At 38.9% G+C, this 25,000-nt stretch overlaps 1 protein-coding gene across 6 annotated transcripts in view; it reads left to right on the top strand.

Moving 5' to 3' along the window:
* Positions 1–25,000, top strand: part of Cog7 (conserved oligomeric Golgi complex subunit 7) — a 144,606-nt gene that overhangs the window by 23,517 nt on the left and 96,089 nt on the right. For 3 of the 6 annotated variants that reach the window (XM_070082768.1, XM_070082757.1, XM_070082788.1), the window contains 3 exons: positions 2,680–2,769; positions 15,165–15,245; positions 19,530–19,634. In XM_070082768.1, coding sequence (XP_069938869.1) covers positions 2,680–2,769; positions 15,165–15,245; positions 19,530–19,634 — 276 coding nt within the window. Of the gene's footprint in view, positions 1–2,679; positions 2,770–3,425; positions 3,444–3,729; positions 3,770–15,164; positions 15,246–19,529; positions 19,635–25,000 lie in introns of those variants that run through there. The other 3 variants (XM_070082777.1, XM_070082783.1, XM_070082785.1) reach the window with 2 other exon arrangements.

The following is a 25,000-nucleotide window of genomic DNA, read 5'->3' as shown; positions in this document are numbered from 1 at the left end:
AAACCGTTTGGTAAACATCTCATATATATTTGTATAAATTTTTATACTGTGGGTGCATGTATCATGTTTGTGTGTTACATAAGGTGTTTCTTATATAATTTTGAAAAAAATATCATAGATTAAGGGAAATGTCTATATTAACGTAATATGCGACATTAATGCGCCCAAGAGATTATTATTATTATTATTATTATTATTATTATTATTATTATTATTATTATTGCATCAAGAGTAGAGAGACTTAGTGATTTTAATGTGTACCTACATGCCAGCACAGTGTGTAAGTTTATTTAGGTACAGGTGTACACAAGTTTAATTATCAAGTACAATACATATAAAATATACAATAACTTTAAAACACTTGAAATTTTGGAAAGTTTCCAGACATAATAAGGAGATGTGCTCAGGGAGAATGTAAACAAACTCGGTGGGCAGCTGTGACCGTATTAGAAAGACAGGTGGGGGGAGCCGTATAGCGAGTTTTGGTCATAATTTGAAATGTCCGTATTAGCGGAACGCCGTAAAGCGAAACGCCGTAAAGCGGGGCCCTGCTGTATACAGTGGACCCCCGCATAACGATGGCATCACATAGCGATTTTTCCGCATACCGCTTACTTTTATCGCAAAATTTTTGCCGCGCATACCGATTAAAAACCCGCTCACCGATTTTCGTCCGAGACGCGTCCAATGTGCCCTCAGCCAGCCTCACATGTGCCGCCCGTCCCATTGTTTACCAGCCAGCCTCCGCGGTAACATCCAAGCATACACTCGGAATATTTCGTATTATTACAGTGTTTTCGGTGCTGTTTCTGGAAAATAAGTGACCATGGGCCCCAAGAAAGCTTCTAGTGCCAACCCTGTGGTAAAAAGGGTGAGAATTAGTATGGAAATTAAGAAAGATTTTGAAGGGTTTGGGGCTAACCCTGAGAAGCCTATGCCAGTTGTGGAATCCATTGTGCCTACTTCAAAGATTAAGGAAATGTGTGCACAGTGGGTTGAACTGCAAACCTTTATGGATGAAAATCACCCTGACACAGCTGTTGCAAGCCGTGCTGGTGACTATTTTAATGACAATGTTGTGGCCCATTTTAGACAAATCGTAAAGGAACGGGAGGTACAGAGCTCTATGGACAGATTTGTTGTGCGACAGAGGTCCAGTGACTCTCAAGCTGGTCCTAGTGGCATTAAAAGAAGAAGGGAAGTAACCCCGGAAAAGGACTTGCTACCTCAAGTCGTAATGGAAGGGGATTCCCCTTCTAAACAGTAAGAAGATAATGCTCTCCCCTCCTCCCATCCCATCAATCATCACCAGATCTTCAATAAAAGTAAGTGTCATGTAAGTGTGCATGCCTTTTTCAGTTTGTGTGTATTAAAATTAATATTTCATGTGGTAAAAAAATTTTTTTTTCATACTTTTGGGTGTCTTGCACGGATTAATTTTATTTCCATTATTTCTTATGGGGAAAATTCATTCACATAACGATTATTTCGCATAACAATTACCCCTCTTGCACGGATTAAAATCGTTAACCGGGGGTCCACTGTATATGTATGTATATATATGTATATGTATATATATATGTATATGTATAAGTATATATATATATATATATATATATATATATATATATATATATATATATATACATGTATATATATATATATATATATATATATATGTATATACTATATATATTTACATGCATGTGAATACCTGTGTAGTGTGACCTAAGTGGAAGTAGAAGTAGCAAGATATACGTGTTATCCAGCGTGTTTATTATTATATAAATATTCAGATGATTATAGAAATTCATCAAAACCCCCACTGAGCAAAATGTTTTAATAAAGACTTGCTCTGTCTGTGAAGCTTTCAATTACTAGTAAGTTTATTTAGGTACAGGGACACACAAGTTTAATTATCATACATAGTGTAACATGTGTAAATTACCTAGGATAACCCCCCCAAAAAATCAGAAAAAGTGACTTATTTCCAATGGGGTCCTTGTATTTTTCCATGGTGACTTGCTGCCTATTTTTCATTTGTCAGAAATTGATGAACTAGCACCTAAACAATTTTTGTCAGTTTTTGCAGAGGGTTATTATTGCATATTAAAATACAGTTGCAGATGCTGTAAATTACAGTACAGTTGAACCCCCAAAATTTTGGAGGTGAAGTGAATCCTGAAGTTATGGATAACAGGAAGTTTTGTATTTAGAGTTATTTGTCTATTTGTATCCATCTCTTTTTAAATATCACTCTAAACTTCTTAACCCTTAAATGGTCCAAACGTATATATACGTTTTTTCAACATCTGAAAGCATGTAAAAAAATGTAGATCTTCTTTTTTGTTTTACATTTGAAAACGTGTAAAAAAAAACTTTTATCTACATTTTTTTTGTTACATTTGAAAATGTTAAAAAAGTAGATCTACTTTTGTAGCACTACGAATTTGAACGTCGATTTGGTTGGACCGTTTAAGGGTTAATACCAACATTAATAAGAAAGACTGAACATATTTTCAATATGAAAAAAAGCCTTTGGTATAAGTTGTATAATCCCATTTGCCATGACTTGATTAATGTATATACTATGTAACAAATATAAAATTTGACAATTAAAAAAAATGATGAATATACACATTTGGAACTTTAGTATAATTACAGTAATGTATATTGCAGGACTTAACAGCTTTTTCTCAGGAAAACTTTGATCCTAAGGATTGGATCAACAATGTTTTTCGTAGCCAGGAAGGACAACAAAACCGAGATGTAAGTGATATGCTGAATTGTATTTATTTTTAATATGTTAATTACTGTGCTTTATTTGCTTTCATTTCATTTCATTATTCTGATTATATATGGTACACATGGTAAATATTTTAAAAGGTGAGTTTATCAATTGAAGTTTTTATTTGCTTAGGAAAATGTTTGTTCAAGATTTTCTTTGTTAACGATTTTCTTGAAAGACAAATATAAATTTGAGAGTAAATATAAAACATTGTTGCACAGTTATATATTTGCTGCATTGTCATTAATTGGTTGTTTTTATGTTGTATTCTTTAATATAGCCTCTCCTTACTTAGCAACGTACAGTGGAACCTCGGTTTTCGTGATTAATTCGTTCCAGAAAGTCTAATGAAAACCGAATTGTACAAAAACTGAAGCAATATTTCCCATAAGAAATAATGTAAATCTAATTAATCCTTTCCAGACACCCAAAAATATTAAAAAAAAAATACATTTTATAGAGAATCACTATAGTTTTACATACAGAAAACAATGAGAAATAATTGAAATGACTAATGAAATGGTTAAATGAACATATAACATCACTTTTACATTTATTAAAGGCTCTTGTTGGCATATGGAAGATGGCGAGGAGGGAAGAGGGAGGAGAAGAGGTTATTGTTTGGAAGGGAAATCCCCCTCCATAAGGACTTCAGGTATTAATACCCTATCCTGGGTTACTCCGCTTCTTTGCCTCTGCTGGCCTTAAATTCACTAACAGTAGCACTCGTTCCAGGCATTTTCTTTGCGAGACCCGCATGCAACTGCCTTGCCTTTTCGCAAATTATCGCCTCCACAACACTATCTCCCGCTAACTGTTTTTCATTGATCCACACCAACAACAACAACTCCATATCTTCGATTGTTTGCGATCTCTGTTTCATTAGCACATTTACCGCTTTTTGCAACATCAACTTTCTTGATTTCTTTTTTCTTCGCCAGGATGGAACTGATCGTTGATGCGGACTTCCCGTACATCCTGGTGAGATGGGCCATGCGTACGCCACTTCTGTACTTTGCTATGAGTTCTTTCTTGAATTCTGTCATGTTTCTCGCCTTTATCAAAGGGCTGATCCCATGGTGGCTTAATTATCATAGTACAGTGGACCCCGAATTTCGTAGTCATCGGATTTTGTAATATTCAGAAGTAGTAGAGTTTTTTTGGCAAAATATTGGCTCGGTGATCGTCATTTAGCTCAGTAATAGTTATTCATCCCAAATGTGTCCGTGCGACCCAACACATCATTTACAGTCAGTGTGTCATTGTTTATCAGCCAGTGAGCACGATCCCACATGTTCATATGATACATTTCATAATATTCCATTTGTTTTAGTGCTTGCAACTGCTAAATAAGCCACTATGGGCCAAAAGAAAGCTCCAAGTGCCAGCCCTTTGGTAAAGAAGGCGATAAACACGATAGAATTCAAGAAACAACACACAAGTCAGGGTACTTCCCCACACACCAGCCAGGGCACTTCCCCACACACCAGCCAGGGCACTTCCCCACACACCAGCCAGGGCACTTCCCCACACACCAGCCAGGGCACTTCCCCACACACCAGCCAGGGCACTTCCCTGCACACCAGCCAGGGCACTTCCCCACACACCAGCCAGGGCACTTCCCTGCACACCAGCCAGGGCACTTCCCCACACACCAGCCAGGGCACTTCCCCACACACCAGCCAGGGCACTTCCCCACACACCAGCCAGAGCATGTCCCCACACACCAGCCAAGGTACTTCCCCACACACATGATTTGATTTGAGTGGGACTTGAGCATGAGTGAATAAAATTATCAAAGCTTATTGCTTGGGAAGCATTGAAAATTGGGTTGGGCAAATACGATTCTGTTAGTGGGATGGTTTGTGAAGGACATGCTTTCTTATGTACACCAGTCAGGGTACTTCCCCACACACCAGACAGGGTACTTCCCCACACACATGGTTTGACTTGAGTGGGAATTGCGCATGAGTGAAAGCTTATTGCCTGGGAAGCATTGAAAATTAGGTTGAGCAAATACGATTCTGTTAGTGGGATGGTTTGTGAAGGACCTGCCTAGTATGGGCCAACAGGCCTTCTGCATTAAGAACATAAGAAAGGAGGAACACTGCAGCAGGCCTGTTGGCCCATACTAGGCAGGTCCTTCACAATACATCCCCAAAACAAAATATTTGCCCAACCCAATTTTCAGTGCTACCCAAGAAAGCTTTGATAATTCTATTTACTCATGCACAAGTCCCACTCAAATCCGACTTTTCTCACCCATGTATTTATCCAACCTAAATTTGAAACTACCCAAGGTTTTAGCTTCAATAACCCTACTAGGTAGACCGTTCCGCTCATCAACTACCCTATTACCAAACCAGTACTTTCCTATGTCCTTTCTAAATCTAAACTTATCTAATTTGAATCCATTATTGTGGGTTCTCTCTTGGAAATGTATCCTCAAGACCTTATTTATATCCCGTTTGTTAATACCCATCTTCCACTTATACACTTTGATCATGTCTCCCCTCATTCTTCGTCTTACAGGTGAATGTAGTTTAAGAGTCTTCAATCTTTCTTCATACGGAAGATTTCTAATGCTATATATTAATTTAGTCATTTTACGCTGAATGATTTCTAACAAATTTATATCCATTCTGTAATATGGAGACTAGAATTGAGCTGCATAATCTAGGTGAGGCCTTACTAATGATGTATACAGCTGTAATATAACCACTGGACTTCTGTTGCTTACACTTCTTGATATAAATCCCAGTAATCTGTTTCTTAGGCATTGCTGTCTTGGTTTAAGATTGCTACTTACCATAACCCCTAAGTCCTTTTCACAATCTGTATGGCTAAGTTCTGCATTATTTAACTTATTAGTGCTAGGGTTATGGACAATCTCGAGCTTTAGAACATTGTATTTATCTATACACAAATAACCCGCACATAGAAGAGAGGAGCCTACGACGACGTTTCGGTCCGACTTGGACCATTTACAAAGTCACACTAACCCGAAGTGGAGCAGGACGGCTATATATAGGCAGGAAGAGGTAGTGGTGGTAGTAGTAGTAGTGGTAGTAGCAGTAGTAGTAGTAGTGGTAGTGGTAGTAGTGGGGAAGTAAGGAGGAGGAGCCAGTCAAATACAAAGAAAAGGGAGCACTGCAAGGGAGCTAGGTGCCCACAGAGGGAGAGCAAGAGCACAGAGGTGGGGGGAAGGGGAAGTGATGAAATAAATAATGAAATACTTCCCGGTAAAAGTAGGTCTTAGACAGGGATGTGTAATGTCACCATGGTTGTTTAATATATTTATAGATGGGGTTGTAAAAGAAGTAAATGCTAGGGTGTTCGGGAGAGGGGTGGGATTAAATTATGAGGAATCAAATACAAAATGGGAATTGACACAGTTACTTTTTGCTGATGATACTGTGCTTATGGGAGATTCTAAAGAAAAATTACAAAGGCTAGTGGATGAGTTTGAGAATGTGTGTAAAGGCAGAAAGTTGAAAGTGAACATAGAAAAGAGTAAGGTGATGAGGGTATCAAATGATTTAGATAAAGAAAAATTGGATACCAAATTGGGGAAGAGTGCCCACACAAAGCATCCCATGCGTTCGTGACTTGGTCTGCCTTTGTTTCTCATTGAGTGAGCATCACCCTGCGTGTTCATCCAAAACATTTTGTAAAAATCCATTGTTTTTTGTGCTTGTTTATTGAGTGCGACTGCTAAATAACCCACCATGGATGGCCAAAGAAAGTTCCGAGTGCCAGCTCTTTGATAAAGAAGGTGAGAAACACGATAGATTTCAAGAAAGAACTTGTAGCAAAGTATGAAAGTGCAGCTGTTAGTGAATTTAAGGCCAACAGAGGCTGGTTCGACTAATTCAAGAGGCGAACTGGCATACACAGTGTGGAAAGGCATGGTGAGCCTGCAAGTTTGGACAAACGTAGGGCTGAAGAATTCGTTGATGAATTCATGGAGTACATAGAGGGTGAAGGATTCCTCCTCCAACAAGTCTTTAGTTGTAACGAAATAGGCCTCTTTTGTAAGAAAATGCTAAAGAGGACCTACATCACGCAGGAGGAAAAGGCACTGCCAGGACACATGCCTATGAAGGATAGGCTAACTCTTTCGTTCTGTGGCAACGCTAGTGAGGGGTTTCAAAGTGGAACCTTTACTGGTGTATCACTCTGAAAATCCCCAAGTGTTCAAGAAAAACAATTTCATCAAGAGTAAATTGTGTGTGATGTGGAAGGATAACAATATGGCATGGGTCATGAGGCAAATTTTCATTGAGTGGGTCAATGAAGTGTTTGGCCCGAGTGTGAATACCTCCTGGAAAATCAATTGCCACTCAAGTGCCTCCTGGTAATGGACAATGCACCTGCTCATCCTCCAGGCTTGGAAGACCAATTGTTGTAGGAGTTTAGTTTCATCACAGTGAAGTTCTTGCCCCTTAATACCACTGTCATCCAGCCCATGGACCAGCAGATCATTTCAAACTTCAAAAAATTCTACACCAAAGCACTGTTTCAAAGGTGCTTTGAAGTGACCTCGGACACTGAAATGACCCTATGAGAGTTCTGGAGGAATCACTTCAATATCCTCAATTGCATAAGCCTCATAGATAAGGCTTGTCAGGGAGTGACTTCCAAGATGATGATCTCTGCCTGAAGAAAATTTTGGCCAAAATGTGTCCTCAAGAAGGATTTTGAAGGGTTTGAGGCTTACCCTGATGACCCTACGCCTGTTGTGGAATCTATTGTGTCTTTGGGGAAGTTGATGGGGTTGGATGTGAGTGGCCAGAATGTGGAAGACTTGGTGGATGACCACAGGGCAGAGCAAACCACTGAAGAGCTGCAAGACCTTCAACTGGAACAGCAGCGGACTGCAGCTGAGGAAATTGCTTCAGAGGAGGAGGAAGAGAGAGGGAAGAATGTGCCTTCTTCAGTGATTAGGGACATGTGTGCAAAGTGGAATGAGGCGCAAAGTTTTGTGGAGAAATATCACCCTAACAAAGCTGTTGCAAGCCATGTCTGCAACATGCTCAATGACAGTGCCTTGTCCCATTTTAGGCAAATCTTAGAGATGTCAGAAACAGACCTCTCTGGACAGATTAGGGTCCAGTGACTCTCAAGCTGGTCCTAGTGCCAGTACAAGACAAAGAAGGGAAGTAACCCGGATAGGGCCTTGATACCTGAATTCCCTGTGGACGGGGATTTCCCTTCCAAATAATAACCTCTCCTCCTCCTACTCCCCTCCTTGCTGTCTTCCATGTGCCAACAAGAGTCTTCAATAAGGGTAAAGGTGATGTTAGATGTTCATTTATCATTAGTCATTTATATTTATCATTTATATTTATTCTAGGTAGTAGGTTGGTAGACAGCAACTGCCCAGGGAGGTACTACCATTCTGCCAATAAGTGTAAAATGAAAGCCTGTAATTGTTTTACATGATGGTAGGATTGCTGGTGTCCATTTTTCTGTCTCATAAACATGCAAGGTTTCAGGTACATCTTGCTACTTCTACTTACACTTAGGTCACATTACATATACATGTACAAGCATATATATATATACACACCCCGGTGGGTTTTCTTCTATTTTCTTATTAGTTCTCGCTCTTGTTTATTTCCTCCTACCTCCATGGGGAAGTGGAACAGAATTCTTCCTCCGTAAGCCATGCGTGTTGTAAGAGGTGACTAAAATGCCAGGAGCAAGGGGCTAGTAACCCCTTCTCCTGTATATATTACTAAATGTAAAAGGAGAAACTTTCGTTTTTCCTTTTGGGCCACTCCGCCTCGGTGGAATATGGCCGGTGTGTTGAAAGAATGATTTATATTTATTTATCATTAGTCATTTATATTTATATCTCATTGCTTTCTGTATGTAAAACTATAATTATTCTCTATAAAATGTATTTTTTTTTAATATTTTTGGGTGTCTGGAATGGATTAATTGGATTTACATTATTTCTTATGGGAAATATTGCTTCAGTTTTCATACAATTCGGTTTTCATCAGACTACAGTGGACCCCCACTTAACGATCACCTCCCAGTGCGACCAATTATGTAAGTGTATTTATGTAAGTGCGTTTGTACGTGTATGTTTGGGGGTCTGAAATGGACTAATCTACTTCACAATATTCCTTATGGGAACAAATTCGGTCAGTACTGGCACCTGAACATACTTCTGGAATTAAAAAATATCGTTAACCGGGGGTCCACTGTATTTCAAACGGATTAATCACGAAAACCGAGGTTCCACTGTATTCGTGCCTCTTTTATGCAAAAGATATTATTAATACTAATTTTTTTGTCAGTATACTTTTATTTATATGCTGTACAATAATAATGTAGTTTACTTACTTACTTGTAATAAAACATTGTTAGGCACAAAAGAAAGCCACTAGTATGAAAATACATTTTGGGCATGTTCATTAGCTTTAATTTTGCCCAATATCACACATTATTATTTATGTATTATTATTATTATTATTATTAACCCTTTGACTGTTTCAGGCCCCTCTCTGAAACTGTCATTCTATGTCGCCAAATATTCAAAAAAAAAAAATTATTTTTTCTTATGAAAATGTTAAGATTATTTTTCTGAGTGTTTTAGTCCAAAAAAAAAAATTTTGCCATCGGTACTTACCGAGATATAGAGCCGTGAAGTTTGCAGAAAATGAGCCGCGTATGGCAACAGCGGCGACTGCCGCTCACCCGGTAAACTTTAGTTTACTTGTAATTGAAGGTTTTTTGTTTTTTTCACTATTTTATTTTTTCACATAACTTATGTGGCCTATGAGACCAAAGTATGGTGCAATGTATATATATACACTCGTTGTATACAACACAATAAGCACACAAACATAATTATCAATATATTGTTTACAAAACTTGTTTACAAAAACAAACAAACAATCCTCCTCCTCCTCCTCCTCCTCCTCCTCCTCCTCCTCCTCCTCCTTCTTCTCCTTCTCCTTCTCCTTCTCCTTCTCCTTCTCCTTCTCCTACTCCTTCTCCTTCTCCTCCTCCTTCTCCTCCTCCTCCTCCTCCTCCTTCTCCTCCTTCTCCTCCTCCTTCTCCTCCTCCTTGTCTTGTGTGCGAGTGTGTGGCTTATAATTGTTTTGAGTCAGAAGTCGGCAGCTGTCAAAGTGACATATTGTCTCATTAGTCACTCCCCCTACCGCCTGTCAAAACAATGGGGTCGGATGCTGCTTCCCCTCCTCCATTCTAATTATCTTTCTCCCTCATTCTATATCTTTCAATCTGTCTCTCTTTCTATCTGTCTGCCTATCTCTGTCTCACAGGTACACATAAATACAAGTATACATAGTGTAAATTACCTAGGATAACCCAAGAAATCCAGACAAAGTGCTATACTCTGCTTGAAGATGTGAGTATAAGTGATGACACAGTCTTGTGGCTCTCTCTGAGACAGAGAGCTAGATGGACAGACAGGGAGCTTGACAGACAGACAAATAGACAGACAGAAATGTTTGTGTACCAGCAAAAACAAAGGGAGGGCGATGGTCATGTAATATTACCCTCCTTTACGCTCATCAAAGTCAGCTCTTATCAGATGTTATCTCCCCTTATCTTGTCACTGTCATGGGGTGGACTTTTTTTTTTCTTGCTTCAAGGGAACAATATTATTACATCTTCTTCTTCCTCCTCCTCCTCCTCTTCTCCTCCTCCTCCTTCTCCTCCTCCTCCTCCTCCTCCTCCTCCTCCTCCTCCTCTTCATCTTCCTTTCCCTCCTCCTCCTCCTCCTCCTCCTCCTCCCCTCCTCCTCCTCCTCCTCCTCTTCCTCCCCTCCTCCCCCTCCTCCTCCTCCATTGCTTTTGGTCTCAAACTCCTCCAAATCATGAAATTGATCTTCACTGACACTTCCATCTGTGTTAGAGCATCACTTGGGAAGAGAAGAGTCCCAGATTTGCTGGGGAATCACATATTTCTTACTGCTAGACATGCTGAAAAAGGACAACAGAAATGGCATTCCCACAATGCACCACTGGCTCCCCGATTTTTTTTATATGGTGCACACTGACCATGGAGACCCATTCTCTCACATGTGGGCCTACCAGCTTTCTCCTGCTTGATTTGAAGCTGCTAGAATTTATGCGTATAAATACGTCAGAAACATTGGCTCGTAAGACGTATTTATACGTCGGAAACAGTCAAAGGGTTAATATTGTTTAATATTCTTATGTAAATTCTCCTAATGTTATTCATGTCACCATCTTAATAGTTTTTGTTTCTGCTCAATATGCTATACATTATCCTAATTTTTTTTTTTTCCAACAAGTCGGCCATCTCCCACCGAGGCAGGGTGACCCAAAAAAAGAAAATCCCCAAAAAGAAAATACTTTCATCATCATTCAACACTTTCACCACACTCGCACATTATCACTGTTTTTGCAGAGGTGCTCAGAATACACAGTTTAGAAGCATACACATATAAAGATACACAACATATCCCTCCAAACTGCCAATATCCCAAACCCCTCCTTTAAAGTGCAGGCATTGTACTTCCCATTTCCAGGACTCAAGTCCGACTATATGAAAATAACTGGTTTCCCTGAATCCCTTCACTAAATATTACCCTGCTCGCACTCCAACAGATCGTCAGGTCCCAAGTACCATTCGTCTCCATTCACTCCTATCTAACACGCTCACGCACGCTTGCTGGAAGTCCAAGCCCCTTGCCCACCAAACCTCCTTTACCCCCTCTATCCAACCCTTTCGAGGACGACCCCTACCCCGCCTTCCTTTCCCTATAGATTTATATGCTTTCCATGTCATTCTACTTTGATCCATTCTCTCTGAATGACCAAACCACCTCAACAACCCCTCTTCTGCCCTCTGAATAATACTTTTATTAACTCCACACCTTTTCCTAATTTCCACACTCCGAATTTTCTGCATAATATTTACACCACACATTGCCCTTAAACAGGACATCTCCACTGCCTCCAACCGTCTCCTCGCTGCTGCATTTACCACCCAAGCTTCACACCCATATAAGAGTGTTGGTACTACCATACTTTCATACATTCCCTTCTTTGCCTCCATAGATAACGTTTTTTGACTCCACATATACCTCAATGCACCACTCACCTTTTTTCCCTCATCAATTCTATGATTAACCTCATCCTTCATAAATCCATCCGCCGACATGTCAACTCCCAAGTACAGTGGACCCCCGCATAACGATTACCTCCGAATGCGACCAATTATGTAAGTGTATTTATGTAAGTGTGTTGGTACGTGTATGTTTGGGGGTCTGAAATGGACTAATCTACTTCACAATATTCCTTATGGGAACAAATTCGGTCAGTACTGGCACCTGAACATACTTCTGGAGTGAAAATATATCGTTAACCGGGGGTCCACTGTATCTGAAAACATTCACTTCTTCCATGCTCCTCCTCCCCAATTTGATATCCAATTTTTCTTTATCTAAATCATTTGATACCCTCATCACCTTACTCTTTTCTATGTTCACTTTCAACTTTCTACCTTTACACACATTCCCAAACTCATCCACTAACCTTTGCAATTTTTCTTTAGAATCTCCCATAAGCACAGTATCATCAGCAAAAAGTAACTGTGTCAATTCCCATTTTGAATTTGATTCCCCAAAATTTAATCCCACCCCTCTCCTGAACACCCTAGCATTTACTTCCTTTACAACCCCATCTATAAATATATTAAACAACCATGGTGACATTACACATCCCTGTCTAAGACCTACTTTTACCGGGAAGTAGTCTCCCTCTCTTCTACACACCCTAACCTGAGCCTCACTATCCTCATAAAAACTCTTTACAGCATTTAATTACTTACCACCTATTCCATATACTTGCAACATCTGCCACATTGCTCCTCTATCCACCCTATCATATGCCTTTTCTAAATCCATAAATGCAATAAAAACTTCCCTACCTTTATCTAAATACTGTTCACATATATGCTTCAATGTAAACACTTGATCTACACATCCCCTACCCACTCTGAAACCTCCTTGCTCATCCGCAATCCTACATTGTCTTATCTCTAATTCTTTCAATTATAACCCTACCGTACACTTTTCCTGGTATACTCAGTAAACTTACTCCTCTATAATTTTTACAGTCTCCTTTGTCCCCTTTCCCTTTATATAAAGGGACTATACGTACATGCTCTCTGCCAATCCCTAGGTACCTTCCCCTCTTTCATACATTTATTAAACAAAAGTACCAACCACTCCAACACTATATTCCCCCCTGCTTTTAACATTTCTGTCATGATCCCATCAGTTCCAGCTGCTTTACCCCCTTTCATTCTATGTAATGCCTCACGTACCTCCCCCACACTTACATTCTGCTCTTCTTCACTCCTAGAAGATGGTATACCTCCCTGACCAGTGCATGAAATTACTGCCTCTGTTTCTTCCTTAACATTTAAAAGTTCCTCAAAATATTCTCGCCATCTACCTAATACCTCCATCTCCCCATCTACTAACTCCCCTACTGTATTTTTAACTGACAAATCCATACTTTCCCTAGGCTTTTTTAACTTGTTTAACTCACTCCAAAATTTTTTCTTATTTTTCATTAAAATTTCTTGACAGTGCCTCTCCCACTCCATCATCTGCTCTCCTTTTGCACTCTCTCACCACTCTCTTAACCTTTCTTTTACTCTCCATATACTCTGCTCTTCTTATAACACTTCTGCTTTGTAAAAACCTCTCATAAGCTACCTTTTTCTCTTTTATCACACCCTTTACTTCATCATTCCACCAATCACTCTTCTTTCCTCCTGCCCCCACCCTCCTATAACCACAAACTTCTGCCCCACATTCTAATACTGCATTTTTAAAACTATTCCAACCCTCTTCAACCCCCCCACTACTCATCTTTGCACTAGCCCACCTTTCTGCCAATAGTCGCTTATATCTCACCCGAACTTCCTCCTCCCTTAGTTTATACACTTTCACCTCCCTCTTACTTGTTGTTGCCACCTTCCTCTTTTCCCATCTACCTCTTACTCTAACTGTAGCTACAACTAAATAATGATCCGATATATCAGTTGCCCCTCTATAAACATGTACATCCTGGAACCTACCCATCAAACTTTTATCCACCAATACATAATCTAATAAACTACTTTCATTACGTGCTACATCATACCTTGTATATTTATTTATCCTCTTTTTCATAAAATATGTATTACTTATTACCAAATCTCTTTCTACACATAGCTCAATTTAAAGGCTTCCCATTTACATTTACCCCTGGCACCCCAAATTTACCTACTACTCCCTCCATAACATTTTTACCCACTTTAGCATTGAAATCCCCAACCACCATTACTCTCACACTTGATTCAAAACTCCCCACGCATTCACTCAACATTTCCCAAAATCTCTCTCTCTCCTCTACACTTCTCTCTTCTCCAGGTGCATACACACTTATTATAACCCACTTTTCTCATCCAATCTTTATTTTACTAAACATAACCCTTGAATTTATACATTTATAGTTCCTCTTTTCCTGCCATAGCTTATCCTTCAACATTATTGCTACTCCTTCTTTAGCTCTAACTCTATTTGAAACCCCTGACCTAATCCCATTTATTCCTCTCCATTGAAACTCTCCCACCCCCTTCAGCTTTGTTTCACTTAAAGCCAGGACATCCAGCTTCTTCTCATTCATAACATCCACAATCATCTCTTTGTTATCATTTGCACAACATCCACGCACATTCAGACTTCCCACTTTGACAATTTTCTTCTTCTTATTCTTTTTAGTAATCTTTACAGGAAAAGGGGTTACTAGCCCATTGTTCCCGGCATTTTAGTTGACTTTTACAACACCCATGGCTTACGGAGGAAAGATTCTTATTCCACTTCCCCATGGATATAAAAGGAAAAGTAATAAGACCAAGAACTATTAAGATAAAATCAAAGAAAACTCAGATGAGTGTGTATAAATAATTGTGTACATGTATGTGTAGTGTGACCTAAGTGTAAGTAGAAGTAGCAAGACATGCCTGTAATCTTGCATATTTATGAGACAGACAAAAGACATCAGCAATCCTACCATCATGTAAAACAATCACAGGCTTTCGTTTTACACTCACTTGGCAGGACGGTAGTACCTCCCTGGGTGGTTGGTATCTACCAACCTACTACCTAATTATCACATTTTAATTACTGTACTTTTTTGTTTATAATTTCACCAAAATTCTTTCCAAATATAATGTTTTTCTTAACAATAAATATTTATTATAATATCATTATTGTTGTTAATATTATTGAAATACTGTATTGGTAAACTTAATAATATTGCATATACTACTGTACTTTGAAGAGTCCGAACTATTTTTAGTAACTTTTCAGCAATATGCATCATCCTTGGTTATGAGGTTGCAGTTAGCCATACAAGAGGTGAACAATGCTCTGGAGGAGACAAGTCAGCAGGTAATGTTTGTATTGTGCCATTGATGCATATAGCATGCAGTTCTTTGTCTTCGTGTGATTTTGACATACACCTCTGTAAGCCCTCTTATAACACATCACAAAGTAAGATTATGTTGAAAAGTGATTGTGAAAGTGTAACCCAAATTTCATAGCACACTTAAAAATCTTGATATTATGTGCCATGAAGTGTGAAAGAATAAGTATAGCATCAGGTTACGTGCAAGCCTGGGTGCTATGGTCCACAAAATTTTCTTTCTTTTTGGGTCACCCTGCCTTAGTGGGAAATGACCAACATGTTAAAAAAAAAAAATTAACATTGAGGAAATTCAGATATATGTAAAGAAGCATGTAGCATTAGTGTCCTACTGGTAAAATGTTTATTTTTACTTAGTGTTTTCATGCCTTATATAATAATTGTATTGCACTCTGTTTTAAGGTGAAAAAAATAAAATATAGATTTCCAGATGGGTTGTCATACTGTTGGCCATTTTAGACTGTTGACTAAATCTTGTGTGTGGTTATAATATGGAAAATAGCATTACAGCGGTACAGTGGACCCTTGAGTTTCGGCAGCATCGACTTTCGTGAAATCTGACTTTCGGCTAGTTTTTTCGGCAAAATTTGGCCTCGCGTTTTGTGATTAGACTCATGATATAAGCTGGGAAGATATACTAAGCAACACAGACCCCAACTTATGCCTAGAACAGATTAACTCGGTGGCACTCGATGTATGCACAAGGCTTATTCCTCTAAGAAAAAGGAGGAGTAGATGTAAAATAGAAAGTGACAGGCACTCCCTTTACAGGCGACGGAAAAGAATAACAGAGCGGCTAAAAGAGGTCAATATATCTGAAAGGCATAGGGAGACACTGGTCAGAGAAATAGCAAGCATCGAACTTAAGCTAAAGGAATCTTATAGGAGTCAGGAATCGCGGGAAGAACTAAAAGCCATAAATGAAATCGAAAGAAACCCAAAGTATTTCTTCTCCTATGCCAAATCAAAGTCGAGAACAATGTCCAGTATTGGGCCCCTACTTAAACAAGATGGGTCCTACACTGATGACAGCAAGGAAATGAGTGAGCTACTCAAGTCCCAATATGACTCAGTTTTTAGCAAGCCACTAACCAGACTGAGAGTCGAAGATCAAAATGAATTTTTTATGAGAGAGCCACAGAATTTGGTTAACACAAGCCTATCTGATGTTATCCTGACGCCAAATGACTTCGAACAGGGGATAAATGACATGCCCATGCACTCTGCCCCAGGGCCAGACTTTTACCATCCTATGGAGAGGGAGCATGGACACGGGGGTCGTCCCACAGTTACTAAAAACAACAGACATAGCCCCACTCCACAAAGGGGGCAGTAAAGCAACAGCAAAGAACTACAGACCGATAGCACTAACATCCCATATCATAAAAATCTTTGAAAGGGCCCTAAGAAGCAAGATCACCAACCATCTAGAAACCCATCAGTTACACAACCCAGGGCAACATGGGTTTAGAACAGGTCGCTCCTGTATGTCTCAACTCTTGGATCACTACGACAAGGTCTTAGATGCACTAGAAGACAAAAAGAATGCAGATGTAATATATACAGACTTTGCAAAAGCCTTCGACAAGTGTGACCATGGCGTAATAGCGCACAAAATGCGTGCTAAAGGAATAACGGAAAAAGTTGGTCGATGGATCTATAATTTCCTCACTAACAGAACACAGAGAGTAGTAGTCAACAGAGTAAAGTCCGAGGCAGCTACGGTGAAAAACTCTGTTCCACAAGGCACAGTACTTGCTCAAATCTTGTTCCTCATCCTCATATCTGACATAGACAAGGATGTCAACCACAGCACCGTGTCTTCCTTTGCAGATGACACCCGAATCTGCATGACAGTGTCTTCCATTGCAGACACTGCAAGGCTCCAGGCGGACATCAACCAAATCTTTCAGTGGGCTGCAGAAAACAATATGAAGTTTAACGATGAGAAATTTCAATTACTCAGATATGGCAAACACGAGGAAATTAAATCTTCATCAGAGTACAAAACAAATTCTGGCCACAAAATAGAGCGAAACACCAACGTCAAAGACCTGGGAGTGATCATGTCGGAGGATCTCACCTTCAAGGACCATAACATTGTATCAATCGCATCTGCTAGAAAAATGACAGGATGGATAATGACAACCTTCAAAACTAGGGATGCCAAGCCCATGATGACACTCTTCAGGTCACTTGTTCTATCTAGGCTGGAATATTGCTGCACACTAACAGCACCTTTCAAGGCAGGTGAAATTGCTGACCTAGAAAATGTACAGAGAACCTTCACGGCACGCATAAAGGAGATAAAACACCTCAATTACTGGGAGCGCTTGAGGTTCCTGAACCTGTATTCCCTGGAACGCAGGCGGGAGAGATACATGATTATATACACCTGGAAAATCCTAGAGGGACTAGTACCGAACTTGCACACGAAAATCACTCACTACGAAAGCAAAAGACTTGGCAGATGATGCAACACCCCCCCCAATGAAAAGCAGGGGTGTCACTAGCACGTTAAGAGACTATACAATAAGTGTCAGGGGCCCGAGACTGTTCAACTGCCTCTCAGCATACATAAGGGGGATTACCAACAGACCCCTGGCAGTCTTCAAGCTGGCACTGGACAAGCACCTAAAGTTGGTTCTTGACCAGCTGGGCTGTGGCTCGTACGTTGGTTTGCATGCAACCAACAGTAACAGCCTGGTTGATCAGGCTCTGATCCACCAGGAGGCCTGGTCACAGACCGGGCCGCGGGGGCGTTGACCCCCGGAACTCTCTCCAGGTAAACTCAAGGTGATTCGGCGACAGTCCGGCACCTGTCCGCCCGTCACCGCGCACACAAATCCAGTCTCCCACGCCATTCACGCTCAGTGTGCCATTGTTTACCAAGACGTGACCATCACCCCGCGGGTTCATATGTAATAATCCATTGTTTTTTGTGATTGCAACTGCTAAATAAGTCACCATGGGCCCAAGGAAAGCTAGTGCAATCCCTTTGGTAAAGAAAGTGAGGAACATGATCGAATTCAAGAAGGAAATCATTGAAAAATATGAGAGTGGAGTGTGTGTTACAGAGCTTGCCAGGATGTATGGCAAATCCCATTCAACCATCACTTCGATCGTGATGAAAGGAAAGGAAATAAAGCGTGCTGTTGTTGCAAAAGGGGTAGATATGCTGACTAAAAGGAGATCACAAATCCTCGAAGAAGTGGAGAGGTTATTGTTGGTGTCGATTACCGAAAAACAGATTAAGGACATTTGTGCAAAGCGGACTGAAGTGCAAACATTTATGGATGAACTTCACCCTAACGAAGCTGTTGCAGGCTGTATGGGCAACATGTACAATGACAGTGTTGTGTCCCACTTCAGACAAATCTTAAAGAAACGCCAGAAACAGAGCTCTCTGGACATATATTTTGTGCGACAGGGTTCCAGTGACTCTCAAGTTGTTCCCAGTGCCAGTGTCTTTAAAAAAACAAAGGGAAGTAACCCCAGATAAGGATTTCCTACCTGAAGTCCTAATGGAAGGAGATTCTCCTTCCAAACAATAGTGTACACCTTCCTCCTATCCCCTCCTCCCATCTTCCATCCACCCAGAATTCTTTAGTAGTAAAGGTAAGTGTAATGTTATTATTATTTTTTATATGCATGTACTTGATTTCTCATTGTTTTCAGTATGTAAATCTTTATTTAATTTGAAACAAAAAATTATTTTAATATTTTTGGGTGTCTGGAATGGATTAATTTTATTTCCATTATTTCTTATGGGAAAAATGGTTTCGCCATTCGGCAATTTCGACTTTCGGCAGGCTCTCTGGAACGGATTAATCACGAAACTCGGGGGTCCACTGTATTACTGTTTGTTAACATGTTGCAGGTCAGTGTAGGCTACGTATTGGTGATATTTTTATTAATATCTTGCACTGGTATTAGTTATTTCCATTTAATATCACTGATGATCCATTTGCTCTCTGATTGTTTTCATTATTTTTTAATCTATCCCACTGAGGTGGGGTGACCTAAAAGAAAAACAAAAGCTTTTCCTTTTAAATTTAGTAATTTATACAGGAGGAGAAGGGGTTACTAGCCCCTTGCTTTTTTAATCTATTTTTGTTAATTGAAAAGTATTTGGCAGTTTATATTAGAGCACAGTATTCTCAAATTTCCTTCAGATATCTTTTAATTTTACATCTCATTTGGTTTAGATCTTATCATTATGGTATAAGATTTTTTCATACAAATTTCAGGTGGTTGGCAGCTTGCCAAGGGTTCTCAGAGATGTTGAATCACTGGGGCATGAAGTTGCTGTTCTCAAAAATCAGATGAACAGTGTTAGGCAAGACATTGAGAAGGTAGGAGAACTAAACGTATCAGTACCAGCATTGGTGAGTATCAGCTTAGTTTGATGGTATCGGCCTAAAACTGAGTACAGGAAGGCCCCGCTTTACGGCGTTTCACTTTACGGCGTTCCGCTAATACGGTCATTTCAAATTATGACCAAAACTCGCTATACGGCTCCCCCCACCTGACTTTCTAATACGGTCACCGCACCCCACCTTGTTTGTTTACATTCTTCGTGAGCTCAGTAAGCACTAAGTCTCTCCATTTTGTCTGGAACTCCAAAATTTCAAACGTTTTTAAAAGTTATTTCATATTTTATATATACTCTGATAATTACACTTATGTATACCTCTACTTAAATAAACTTACATACTGTGCTGGCATGCAGGTACACATTAAAATCAGTAAGAGTGTCTTATGTCTCCAGACGTCATATTAGTAATGATAATAATAATCATCGTCTCATTTAAATGTCGTATATTACGTTAAATACACATTTTCATTAATCCATCTATGATATTTTTTCAAAATTATATAATAAACACGATGCATAACATAAAAAGATGATAAATACACCCCACAATAGAATAAATAAACATAAATATGAGATGTGGTAGCAGACGACTTGCACAAGTGACGCCATATTAGAAATGCTAATAATAATAATAATAATAATAATCACCGAGTCTTATTAAATGTTGTATATTACGTTAATATACACATTTTCATTAATCCATCCATGATATTTTTTTCAAAATTATATAATAAACAAGATACATAACATAAAAAGATGATAAATACACCCTACAATAGAATAAATAAACATAAATATGAGATATGGTAGCCAGGTAACTTGTAAAAGTGATGCCAAGAATAACATTTTCTCTAATCTAACATAAGAGAAAATGTGTTACTGGGGGTAACTGTAGAAAATTATTCCTTTTGTATGTATGTAAGTAAGTTTATTCAGGTATACACAAATACAGTTACACAGATTATCATACACAACAACATTCGTATGTGTAGAGAACCTAGGATAACCCAAAAAAGTCAGAGTGACTTATTTGCATTGCCTTCACTCAGAGCATCATTTCTTCTCAAAATGATGTTACATGAGAATGGGAGTGTTCTTCTTTATTAATTCTACCGTATCAATGTAGAGACAACCTGTACACAATGTAACTTGTACACAAACCAGACGTGTACACTTTGTTTGTTTACAAAACTTACCTTCGCCTGGTTTGTTTACATAACTCTGCGCCTGTCCTCTCTCATGCACTCATTCTTTCTCTGTCTCATTTATTCGTTTTATCTCATTTACTTACTCCTGACCCTACATTAAGACTACAAATATTTTAAGGTAAGTAATGAGTGAACTGTATATACATTTTATCGCTCTGGGATGCTTAAATATCATAGAATATATGTGTGGGTTGGTTGGCCTGGTATGGTAGCCCGGCTGACTACCATACATACCACACTTGATTTTTTACAATAAATACTACTCATCTCACCCTATATTTTAAGGTAAGTAATGAGTGAACTGTATATACATTTTATCGCTCTGCGATGCCTAAATATCATAGAATTGTATGTGTGGGTGGGGTGGCCTGGTATGGTAGCCTGGCTGACTACCATACATACCACACTTGATTTCTTACAATAAATACTACTTGTCTCACCCTAGATTAAGACTATAAATTTTTTAAGGTAAGTAATGAGTGCACTATGTGTGTATTGTACTTTTTTATTGTTTTTTGATGCCTGGTTCTATTGCTAACTTAATATATGTTAGTGTAAGGTTGTTATCTAGTGTTTGTATGCATTTGTAAGTGGAAAAAAAGGGTGTTCCACTTTACGGCGGTTTCCGCTTTACGGCGGTAGCCTGGAACCTAACCAGCCGTATAAGTGGGACCTTCCTGTATTGGTATCTGCCAAAAATTGGTATTGTCTTATCCCTAGCAGTGAGAAATTCAGTAAAATATCACTCATTTATTACTTATTGTTTTATTTTTCACCACATTGGCAGTCTGTCACAAAAGTAGGGGTTACCTTACCTTGTTAGAAAAATTCAATATCATTCATTCTATAACTGTCTTGCCAGAAATGTGCAGACATCACAATTCAAAGGACCCTCTGAACTGTAACATCCTTATCCCTCCTTCAAATGATAAGTACTGTTACAGCATTTCCCATTTTCAACACTAAAGTTCAGCTAACAGATATTCTTGAGCCCATAATAAATGTTACTTTGGACATACTCCAACAGCACAACAAATTCCTAAAACAATTTGTCTCCACTCACTCTGATCTAACATGCTCACATATGAGTACTTCCAAACTGCCCTGGAATGACCTCTGCCCCTCTTTGCTTCCACCATGGATTGAAAAATACTCTTGGTTATTATATTCTGCTCCATTCTCTCTAAATGCTCAAACTACTCAACAATCCTCTGACTTCTGACTGATTTTCTTTTTTTTTTTCAACAAGTTGGTCGCCTCTCACCGAGGCAGGGTGACCCAAAAAGAAAGAAAAAATCCCCAAAAAGAAAATACTTTCATCATTCAACACTTTCATCTCACTCATACATAATCACCGTACCTTGAATCATACCTTTCATAATCCCTATGGTGTGGAATTACCAAAGGGGTTGTTAAGTTTTAGGCATTTAGAGAGGATGGAGCAGAGTTGGATGACAAAGAGGATGCATAAAACTGAGGTAGAGGGAAAGGAGGAATAGGGGGTCATCCTAGGATGGGTTGGAGGGAGAGGGTAAAAGTTTCAAGTTCTAGGGGCTTGAGCATCCAGTAGGCTTGTGTGACCTTGTAAGATCAGTGAGTAGAGACAAGTGGTTTTTGAGGCTTGATGTGCTGTTGGAGTGTGAGCAAAGTAACATTCATGAATGGATTCAGGGAAATTGGTTAGCTGGAATAAAGTCCTGAAGGTAGGAAGTACAGTGCCTACACTCTGAAGGAGGGGTGGTAATGTTACAGTTTGGAGGGTCATCATTTGAAGTGTGATATCAGCACACTTGTGGCAAGACAGCTATTGAATAAATGATAGTGAATGTGTCTCCTTTCTATTTTGGGGGTGGGGGGACACCTTGCTTTGGTGGGAGATGGCCAGTGTGTTAATGTGTGGTGCATACTTACATCATACATTGCTTTCAAACATGACACCAATGCCTTTAGCTTCCTTTTTGCTGCAGCATTTAAATTCCATTCCTCACACCCATATAGAGCTACTATATTTTGGTATATTCCTCTTTTTTTCTCTCATAGATGATCTTTCTCCACAAATACAGTAGCGCCCCACTTATACGGCGGGTTAGGTTCCAGGCTGTTGCTGGAAAGCAGACATCGCCAGGAGGCAGAATGCTATTTTTTTCCATTTATAAATGCTTATAAATGCCAGACAACAAGTTTACACTAAATTATATTAAGTTAGTAATAGAACTAGGCATTAAAAACACACAAAGTTTCACTTTACGGCGTTCCGCTAATACGGACATTTCAAACTATGACCAAAACTCGCTATACGGCTCCCCCCACCTGACTTTCTAATACGGTCACCGTGCCCCACCCTGTTTGTTTACATTCTCCATGAGCTCAGTAAGCACTAAGTCTCTCCATTTTGTCTGGAAACTCCAAAATTTCAAATGTTTTTAAAAGTTATTTCATATTTTATATATACTCTGATAATTATACTTATGTATACCTGTACCTAAATAAACTTACATACTGTGCTGGCATGGAGGTACACATTAAAATTGGTAAGTGTCTTATGTCTCCAGACGTCATATTAGTAATGATAATAATCATCGAGTCATTTAAATGTCGTATATTACGTTAATATACACATTTTCATTAATCCATCTATGATATTTTTTTCAAAATTATATAATAAACACGATGCATAACATATAAATAAGATAAATACACCCCACAGTAGAATAAATAAACATAAATGTGAGATGTGGTAGCAGACGACTTGCACAAGTGACGCCATATTAGAAATGATAATAATATTAATAACAATACTCACCGAGTCTCATTAAATGTCGTATATTACGTTAATATACACATTTTCATTAATCCATCCATGATATTTTTTTCAAAATTATATAATAAACACGATGCATAACATATAAATAAGATAAATACACCCCACAGTAGAATAAATAAACATAAATGTGAGATGTGGTAGCAGACGACTTGCACAAGTGACGCCATATTAGAAATAATAATAATAACAATACTCACCGAGTCTCATTAAATGTCGTATATTACGTTAATATACACATTTTCATTAATCCATCCATGATATTTTTTTTTTAAATTATATAATAAACACGATACATAACATAAAAAGATGATAAATACACCCCACAATAGAATAAATAAACATAAATATAAGATGTGGGAGCCACATAACTTGTACAAGTGATGGCAAGAATAACATTTTCTCTAATCTAACATAAGAGAAAATGCGTTACTGGGGGTAACTGTAGAAAATTATTCCTTTCGTATGTATGTAAGTAAGTTTATTCAGGTATACACAAATACAGTTACATAGATTATCATACATAACAACATACGTGTAGAGAACCTAGGATAACCCAAAAAAGTCAGTGTGACTTATTTCCATTGCCTTCACTCAGAGCTTCATTTCTTCTCAAAATGATGTTACATGAGAATGGGAGTGTTCTTCTTTATTAATTCTACCGTATCAATGTAGAGACAACCTGTACACAATGTAACTTGTACACAAACCAGACGTGTACACTTCGTTTGTTTACAAAACTTACGTTTGCCTGGTTTGTTTACATAACTCTGCGCCTGTCCCCTCTCATGTACTCATTCTTTCTCTATCTCATTTATTCGTTTTATCTCATTTACTTACTCCTGACCCTACATTAAGACTACAAATATTTTAAGGTAAGCAATGAGTGAACTGTATATACATTTTATCGCTCTGGGATGCTTAACCCTTTGACTGTTTCCGACGTATAAATACGTCTTACCAGCCAATGTTTCTGACGTATTTATACGCATAAATTCTAGCAGCTTCAAATCAAGCAGGAGAAAGCTGGTAGGCCCACATGTGAGAGAATGGGTCTCCATGGTCAGTGTGCACCATATAAAAAAAATCGGGGATACAGTGGTGCATTGTGGGAATGCCATTTCAGTTGTCCATTTTCAGCATGTCTAGCGGTAAGAAATATGTGATTCCCCAGCAAATCTGGGACTCTTCTCTTCCCAAGTGATGCTCTAACACAGATGGAAGTGTCAGTGAAGATCAATTTCATGATTTGGAGGAGATTGAGACCAAAAGCAATGGAGGAGGAGGAGGGGGAGGAGGGGAGGAAGAGGAGGA

This window comes from Cherax quadricarinatus, chromosome 1 (genome assembly GCF_038502225.1).
Source record: "Cherax quadricarinatus isolate ZL_2023a chromosome 1, ASM3850222v1, whole genome shotgun sequence".
In the NCBI taxonomy this organism is placed as follows: Eukaryota; Metazoa; Arthropoda; class Malacostraca; order Decapoda; family Parastacidae; genus Cherax; species Cherax quadricarinatus.
Note: the sequence above shows the minus strand (reverse complement) of the source record. Positions and strands in the feature narration are given on the sequence as shown.